Source organism: Dermacentor silvarum, chromosome 10 (assembly GCF_013339745.2).
Source record: "Dermacentor silvarum isolate Dsil-2018 chromosome 10, BIME_Dsil_1.4, whole genome shotgun sequence".
In the NCBI taxonomy this organism is placed as follows: Eukaryota; Metazoa; Arthropoda; class Arachnida; order Ixodida; family Ixodidae; genus Dermacentor; species Dermacentor silvarum.
Window position 1 is genome coordinate 127,255,038 of NC_051163.1, and position 9,163 is coordinate 127,264,200.

General features: G+C 44.8%; 1 protein-coding gene across 1 annotated transcript; it reads right to left on the reverse strand.

Annotated features, from left to right (window-relative positions):
• Positions 1-6,004: 6,004 nt before the first annotated feature.
• On the reverse strand, positions 6,005-7,045 carry LOC125940877 (uncharacterized). The gene is made up of 2 exons (XM_049657527.1): positions 6,775-7,045; positions 6,005-6,549 (listed from the first exon to the last, which is right to left on the reverse strand). The coding sequence occupies exons 1-2, from the start codon at positions 6,937-6,939 to the stop codon at positions 6,181-6,183; spliced, it is 534 nt and encodes a 177-aa protein (XP_049513484.1). The 5' UTR covers positions 6,940-7,045; the 3' UTR covers positions 6,005-6,180.
• Between the last annotated feature and the right edge of the window lie 2,118 nt (positions 7,046-9,163).

Below are 9,163 nucleotides of genomic sequence, written 5' to 3' on the forward strand. Positions count from 1 at the left end.
TGTTATCAAATATTGCTCTCTTAAGCAAAAACATAGCGTCCTGTGTGGACAACGCCTGTCTAAAGCCAATTAGGTTGTGTCTAAAGAGCTCCTTGTTCTCAATATGCTCAGTGATCCTATTGTGTATCGCGTGCTCCGCAACCTTGGCGATGCAAGATGTAAGGGAGATTGGCCGCAGGTGGTTTATATGTGGGGGTTTGCCTGGTTTGGGTATGAGTACCACTTTTGAGCGAGCGGAGAGAGCAGACTTTTCATCTTCCTTCAGCGCTTTGGCTTTACGTTGTGGACCAGAGCCAGACCCACCACACTGCGGCTATCGTGTGCTAAGCGCTGTAGCCCATAGCCCCCAAGTAACCAACTTTTCTTGACGGTTTTTCTCACCTGACTGATGTGGTTTTTCATATTAGAAAGTGGAAGCCGCGAAATGGAGCCGTGAAACGCGCAGAGATATCTTAGTGCATATGCCTGATGGGTTTATAGTGCGAAACCCACTTTACTTCGAACTTTCCTGTCATAAACGTATTTAGATTCTGGGGATATTAGCTTCACAAGTAACATGCTAAAATTTCTGCTCGGGTTGCCTGGTGGTATGCCACTGGTGTGTATAACATTGCGCCTTCTGCATTACGTGTTCTCTCTTGTGTAACGTTATACAAGCCGATTTTAACACCATTTGCGTATGTCTAGCCTACTTGCACTTATTTTACATTATTTTTTGTAAGACAGTGTCTCCGTACACCCGCTGCTGAAAAAAAAAGAGATGGGGGAGGGGGGCGGCCTTAATCATCAAGCTATCTTGGAGTGTGGATAAACAATGGGGCTGAGTACCTAACGGAACATGAAAAATATGTAACGACTAAAGGTAGCAGGAATGCAGCTGTGATGAGAAATATGGCACTGTGGAATTACAATAGGTACGAAGTGGTGAGAGGGATTTGGAAAGGTAAGATGGTCCCTAGTTTGACTTTCGGTAATGCGGTCCTGTGCGTGAGATCAGAGGTTTGAGCAAGGTTGGAAGTTAAGCAGCGAGGTGTAGGCAGGCTTGCTTTGGGAGCACACGGAAATACACCAAATCAGGGGGTACAGGGTGACATGGGATGGACGTTTTTCGAGGGCAGGGAAGTTAGCAGCAAGATAGAATTTGAGGAGCGATTGAGAGAAATGGCAGAAAAGCGGTGGGCAAGGAGAGTTTTCAGTTATTTGTACATGAGGAATGTTAGCACAAAATGGAGAAAGCGGACCAGAAAATTGTGAATCAAATATTTGGACTGCAGGAGGGGTGCAAACCAGGAAACAGCGGTTAAGAGAAAGGTTAAAGAAACAGAGAGGGGTCTATGGAAAACAGGGATGCAGACGAAATCAGCACTGGAAACATACAGAACTTTCAAGCACGAAATTGCCAAAGAAAATATCTATGATAATTCTAGGGGAAGCTCTTTGTTGTTTGAAGCCAGGATGGGAGTATTGCGTACTAAGATGTACCGAGTCAAGTACCAATAAGGTACAGACACATTGTGTGGTGCATGTGGAGAGGAAGAGGAAACCGCTGAACACCTCATACTTTTCTTTAAAGGGCTTAACCCTACAGTGCAAAACAAGGGGCTGATTTTTTTCAAAGCATTGATGTTTAGGGACAGTGGAGGCAAAATAGGCTTTAAGCGGGTAGAAATAACCAAACGGAGGTGATCTGATTGATGGCTAAAATCAAGGCAGGGGTGAAATTTCACCCATCTCAAGGGTAGAAAATATGTTATAGTCACGGCTAGGGGCGTATGCCACCGCCCGATTTAAAGGGTTCAGCCTCATCCATCCATCCATCCATCCATCCATCCATCCATCCATCCCGTCGTTTTTTGTAGAGATCCTCGATCTGTTGCTAAACAGACGGAACTACGTGTGCCATCTCGGCATCCATTATGTTTCTACAGTGATGCATCTTTTTAACTATTGCTGTTCATAAATGTTTGCCTGCTGTGCATGTACAGAATGGTTATCAAAGCACACAAATAGCCATGTTAACGCAGATGAAATGAATATTTATTACTACAATGTATTTTTGGCAAAAGAGTGATTCTGACAAAGGGACCAAGATGGTAGCAATATCAGTGGTTTTGCAAGTACCATGCTTCCTACAGGTTTTGAAGGCCAAAATTAGAACTATTTTTTCCGTAACACTGTGGATAGTTTTATTGCATCAGAAATACAAAAATGAGGTGGTGACAATGGTGGCAAGAATAACACAAGTGAGGGCGTCATGCATTATTGATAGCAGTCTCTGAAAAACCATGTACTTGATTTAGGCAAACAATCAAGACATGCACATTTCAAATGTCTCCATTCCAGACAGGAGTCACAACAGACTGAATCCGCCTTGCCAATAAGTTTTTTGCACGTCGCACAGAACCGAACCATGCCAGTTTTTTCTTCTTAATTTCTAATAATGACATTAGGGAGAGCCAGACATCATCTTCAAAGTATTTCTTTATCTCTGCAAACTGCAGGTATCGTCTAAAATTGCCGACGACACCTTTTTTGGCAATACTTCCAACATGTGTTCTGAAATATTTGTGCCATTCATTGCAGCTTCCAAACTGCAACTATCCACAAGCCATCCAAGCACGAGTTTTGCATGTGCTCACTAAGAGTTCACTTAGTGAACGGAACTGGACGTATGCACCTCTGTTTTGTGGGAAGACTGATAACAGTCTGCCCCCTTCTTTTTGATCTTCCACTATGCTTCAATGTTGCTGGTAACTTGATGTAGTCAAGGTGGCCCAGAGAACTAGAACCATATAACAGTTCATCAATATAAATAAAAAGCTTAATAACTGTGAAATACTTTCAAGCAAGGAAACCTAACTTACTCACATCCTTTTAAAGTAATAGTAGCAGAACCTGCTTACGTTTCATTACGTGTTGACCACCCAAATAAGGTAGCCATCGTTTATTAAACACTTCATAACAATGCAGAACCGACATCACTTGAGAACCATGGAAATGCATCACTGAAAGGAAATGCAATGCAGCTTACCACTTGCACTGCATGCTTTCTGCAATATTGCTGCAGGTGCTCCTTCCCGAGTGGGTAGTGACACGGGCCCTGTTGTGCCTTCGCCGGGTGCTGGTAGGGCCATGGGCTGGCCTGCTGCTGCAAGGCAGTTTATTAAACACTTCATAACAATGCAGAACTGACATCACTTGAGAACCATGGAAATGCATCACTGAACGGAAATGCAAGGCAGCTTACCACTTGCACTGCATGCTTGCTGCAATATTGCTGCAGGTGCTCCTTCCCGAGTGGGTAGTTACACGGGCCCTTTTGTGCCTTCGCCGGGTGCTGGTAGGGCCATGGGCTGGCCTGCTGCTGCAAGGCAGTTTATTAAACACTTCATAACAATGCAGAACTGACATCACTTGAGAACCATGGAAATGCATCACTGAAAGGAAATGCAATGCAGCTTACCACTTGCACTGCATGCTTTCTGCAATATTGCTGCAGGTGCTCCTTCCCGAGTGGGTAGTGACACGGGCCCTGTTGTGCCTTCGCCGGGTGCTGGTATGGCCATGGGCTGGCCTGCTGCTGCAAGGCAGTTTATTAAACACTTCATAACAATGCAGAACTGACATCACTTGAGAACCATGGAAATGCATCACTGAACGGAAATGCAAGGCAGCTTACTACTTGCACTGCATGCTTGCTGCAATATTGCTGCAGGTGCTCCTTCCCGAGTGGGTAGTTACACGGGCCCTTTTGTGCCTTCGCCGGGTGCTGGTAGGGCCATGGGCTGGCCTGCTGCTGCAAGGCAGTTTATTAAACACTTCATAACAATGCAGAACTGACATCACTTGAGAACCATGGAAATGCATCACTGAAAGGAAATGCAATGCAGCTTACCACTTGCACTGCATGCTTTCTGCAATATTGCTGCAGGTGCTCCTTCCCGAGTGGGTAGTGACACGGGCCCTGTTGTGCCTTCGCCGGGTGCTGGTAGGGCCATGGGCTGGCCTGCTGCTGCAAGGCAGTTTATTAAACACTTCATAACAATGCAGAACTGACATCACTTGAGAACCATGGAAATGCATCACTGAACGGAAATGCAAGGCAGCTTACCACTTGCACTGCATGCTTGCTGCAATATTGCTGCAGGTGCTCCTTCCCGAGTGGGTAGTTACACGGGCCCTTTTGTGCCTTCGCCGGGTGCTGGTAGGGCCATGGGCTGGCCTGCTGCTGCAAGGCAGTTTATTAAACACTTCATAACAATGCAGAACTGACATCACTTGAGAACCATGGAAATGCATCACTGAACGGAAATGCAAGGCAGCTTACCACTTGCACTGCATGCTTGCTGCAATATTGCTGCAGGTGCTCCTTCCCGAGTGGGTAGTTACACGGGCCCTTTTGTGCCTTCGCCGGGTGCTGGTAGGGCCATGGGCTGGCCTGCTGCTGCAAGGCAGTTTATTAAACACTTCATAACAATGCAGAACTGACATCACTTGAGAACCATGGAAATGCATCACTGAAAGGAAATGCAATGCAGCTTACCACTTGCACTGCATGCTTGCTGCAATATTGCTGCAGGTGCTCCTTCCCGAGTGGGTAGTGACACGGGCCCTTTTGTGCCTTCGCCGGGTGCTGGTAGGGCCATGGGCTGGCCTGCTGCTGCAAGGCAGTTTATTAAACACTTCATAACAATGCAGAACTGACATCACTTGAGAACCATGGAAATGCATCACTGAACGGAAATGCAAGGCAGCTTACCACTTGCACTGCATGCTTGCTGCAATATTGCTGCAGGTGCTCCTTCCCGAGTGGGTAGTTACACGGGCCCTTTTGTGCCTTCGCTGGATGCCGGTATGTCCACGGGCTGGCCTGCCATAAAAATGTACAGTTCATTTTCACAGGTGCAATGTGTGTCGCCACAAAATGCGAAACTAGTACCGAGGCATAAATGCAAGAAACAAAACACTCACTTGTGCTGTCTATGATTTGCACGATGTTGTCTGAAGCGTCATGTGTTGCTATTTCAACAAGGTACACCTCTTTACTTTCTTCGATGCTTTTCTTTAATGCCTTCAACAGTTCCATTGCTTGTTGATACTTTCGCATTGGCAGTTCTACAACAAGTGTCGCAATATTTAGGAGAATTGCCGTAGCTTGTCTATGCTTCTGACACTCTGACATGACCTTTCTTGCAGATAGATGAGAAAGCACGTTAGCTTGGCCAGCAACAGTTGGATCTGTGGTGAAGAGTCGACAAGACTGACTGTAAAAGCTTCTTTTCCATCTTGTTGGTGTTGCGTTGTCAAAGAACGTGGGTAGACCAAGCTCTTTACGGTAAAAGAATGTGTGTCTACATGGAAGGCGCATTGCTTTGGATAGACAACAAGAGCAGCTTTCCTCGGACACTTCGAGATGAGCATACTGTTCTAAGGAATCCATTTCATTTGCTTTTTTCAGTTCCTTGGAGACTATTGCAAATGCATATGGTGTCAAGATGTTACAGTATTCTTGTTCACAGCACGTTAAATTTCTCACCACTGGGGCTTTCAGCAAGGCTTCCATTGCTGTCTGATCCCGTTGAAGATGCAGACTGTTCACGACAGTAAGCAGGTCAGAAAACATCTCGTGGAGAGGCGCATACCGCTTGACAGCTTGCATTATCTTCTGATTGATGGCTTCAACACGGTTATTTGTAGAATTTCCAAATGTTGTGGCTTGATGTTTCAAGCCTTTCACCCATTCATTGCCTATCGGGTGCCAATTTTTATTGAAATATTGAAGAACCTTGGCACAACCAGTGTTCTGCAAGCTTTTATAGGTCTCTTGGTATTCTTCTTCAGTTTGGGAGTAGCACAATTTCTGCAATAATTCCAGAATGTGCATCCTCATCTGACTAGTGACACCCGTCTCCTCTACGGTCACCTCCCTTCTAAATGTTCTCAGGACATGAAATAAGCATACAGTGCTCGCTGCGCAGGGAAACGCAGTCTTCAAGGTCTTTCTTTTTACAAAATATTTGTCAGTCATAATAACTTTAGTGTCCGTGGTTGACCTGTTGTTCACATTAAACCTTGAAAACAATGCTTGTAATGTTGCCTCGTCCTCACCTGCACACAATATCAATGCCACTATTTCACTCTCACCATTGGAATTCTTCACAAGGACAACGTACAATGGCATCAGTTTATCATTGGTCTTATGAATGGCATCAACAAAAAAATATCTGGAAAGTTCTCATATGCCTTTTTCATGTCACTATCCTGGTAGGAAAGGCCAGTCAGCACACTATCACTATCCACAAGAATGTCCATAGTTCCGCCAGATTCCTGCACACGTGAGGCAATGAAGTTGAGCGTTGACCCTTTCACTTTCTCCGCCTGCATCTTTGTTGTTAGGTTGTGAAGGCCACGCAGGAGTATTCTCTTCCAACGGTTGAAGAAGTGCCCTTGTAGGCATTTCTTAATAGCTTTAAGTGCTAGAAGTTTCTTCACTTCACCTGTTTCCTCTTCATTGAGCCTTCTCTGGCGTGGCAGGTGCTGGCAACACTTCTGCAAGGAAGATGAACGAATTCAGGAACACATCTACTGCTGCGTGTATTTACTTAATTTGTATCAAAGAATTGATGAAGGGCCCCAGCGTTCTTGTTAGACACAACCGTATGAAGCCAACAGATATCAAGGAAAGCACAGCGTATTTATAGTTTTCAATTAAAGTGCAGTTATGGGAAAAAGGGAAACTAATTTCTTGACTGACTGGCAGTGTAATAAACATACCTCACTCAACGTGTGAGTGTGTTCGTCAACCACTTCAATGACTTCCAAGCATTTCCCATATTTGGTGGCAAGGAAGGAAATGTGGGCCGGGCAGTTGATATTGTATGTCCTGTATAAAATTGATACATAGGAGCAGTGAAGTTGCATTCCTGCTGCCACATACATTCACGGCTTTCCCACGTGGTGTATGCCATTCCTGTACCATGCTATATACCCTTCCAACGCCATTATTTCACGATTCGTAAAAGGTTAATAAAGTGAATTAAATATGGTGAGGAGTCAATCCCTTACGTTTCTTTAGTACGAGCACCTGTTGACACGGATTTGTGCGTTCTTCCGCCGAGCTTGCAGCTATACGTCAGGCTGTAGTAGGTAAGGTTCTCGTCAATGGGGTGTCTGATGCCTTTCTTTCTTGCAGCATGGACGGTTCGCAACTGACGAATCCAAAATTCGGCGTAAACCATGCGCTCATAGTCGGCTATTGCCGATTGGAGTTCCTCAAACGAGGAGAACTTTTGTCCCGCTTTCATGGCATAAACCGCACAGCACAAACACGTGCTGACTTTCGACGTTCAGGTGCCGGACAACTAGACTATATAGCGCAGATTTCAATCGATCAATGCGCAACCGGCCGACAGGGGGAAACCGCTGTCACAGCTGAGGACAGATCCACTCCCCCAGAAAATAAAGAAAGAAGTGTATTTTGTGGTCTGGTCGACACAATAAAATGAGAGTCCTGTGGTCTGGACCACAGAATAGGCACTGCGTTCTGGAAATCTAGAATTCGTTGCTCGTCGCCCGAAAGTGCTATCAGCGACTAGCCAATAGCGCGAAGCCGAAGCAGGATGTACAGAACATCAATCGAGTGCTACGAATTGTCGCACGGAACGAGCAAACGACTTTTTGATACGTGCAAGGATAAAAACGAAGTGCAAGACCTTTAGAAATATTTATGCTGCTCTTTACAGTAAAACACAACTTAAATAATAAAGCACGCGTCACGCCAGTTTCGGCGCGTATTTGCTGCCCTCATTCCGGCAACACCGGGGAGACGTTGCTCAAAGTCGTCGCTCGCATGCGGTACGTATTGTAGACGACAAGCGAGCGCGACAGCCATCTCCATCGCGTCGCTTGTCGCAGTCGCGCGCAAGATCGCGTGCATACGGTTTATACTTAAATTATTTATTGTGTAATTTACACTAATTACGTGCCAACCACGAGACACATAATCATTTGACTATATTTGGCAGGAAGAAACCTAGAGCGAGTTAAATTGTGTGTCAACTTTGTATGTAGTTTTTCCTTTGCATTAGGTTTTTCGCGGAATGCATTACGAGTTGTCAGCCTATCATATGCATACTCTGTTTACATCACATTTGTCTTTAGTTTACTCGTTTGCTTTGCGACTTAATTATGAAATGCCGGCGTGGTACATTTTCAACATTTGACATAACCCTGTATGTTTTGTAGGGTCAACCCAGGACCTGTTTCTCAGCACCCAGTCAAACTACCAGAAGTGACTCAACCACAGGCCACCAGTAAGTGGACATCAATTGCAATTTCACATTATGCAGTCGGCTGCTGCCTTGTACTGAGTTATTATTTTTAATGAGGTGGTGATGTCTTACTAACGTGCATTTTGACCAGAAAGGTGCGATCATGTCGTACAGAGGTATATATGGCTGCCATTATCTGCGAGGGACGTGTGCTCGTGTTCGTGAAGCATTTGTATTAGGCAGTATTGTCGCCCAATGAGTCGCGTATCAACACTCTTAACTCGCAAGTTCCGGTAAGTAGTTGCGAGAAACACGATATTTTATGACGCTGTGAAGTTATGTCATTATTTAAAGGAAAGTTTTGCAGCAGGAAACAAGAGTTGCTATTCCAGTTTAACGTGTCTTTTTCTCACAAGTTATTTAACCAAACTGTGGGTGTGTGAAATTTGTGACATACGAATAATTTTAATTCTGCCTTTAGTAATGCTTCTAAGAGAGACTAGAAATGGCATGTGACTACCTCTCCAATCAGCAGATCATACATATACAGTCATAAGTGGTAGTTCCATGCAGTGTCGCACTCTATATAACCTTTCCTGTCAGCAGCATTCGAACTGGTGGCTGTGTTTTGTGAAGGAGAAGTGCACATGGCACTGTATATGTGTGAACTCAGATTTCTTTGTATGTGTTGTCTCACTGACATAAACAGGGCAAAAATCAGTTGTACCATGAGGCTGACGACGACTTCTGCTGCTAGAAATGCTGCACTTCCTATTTTTTAGTACTGCATGACATTTAAAGCAAAGCTACCACATAAAATCATCAAGAAAACTAACAGCCGTTAAAGCTGTTTTCCTCAAAGAAAGCTTGTCCTTTATGGGCTGTGGTAATCT

Coding starts and splice junctions, on each gene's coding strand:
- LOC125940877 (XM_049657527.1), bottom strand. CDS start 6,939: ATGTATGTGGCAGCAGGAATGCAACTTCACTGCTCCTATGTATCAATT. Junction 6,550..6,774: donor ACACTCACACGTTGAGTGAG/GTATGTTTATTA, acceptor TCTTCCTTGCAG/AAGTGTTGCCAGCACCTGCC.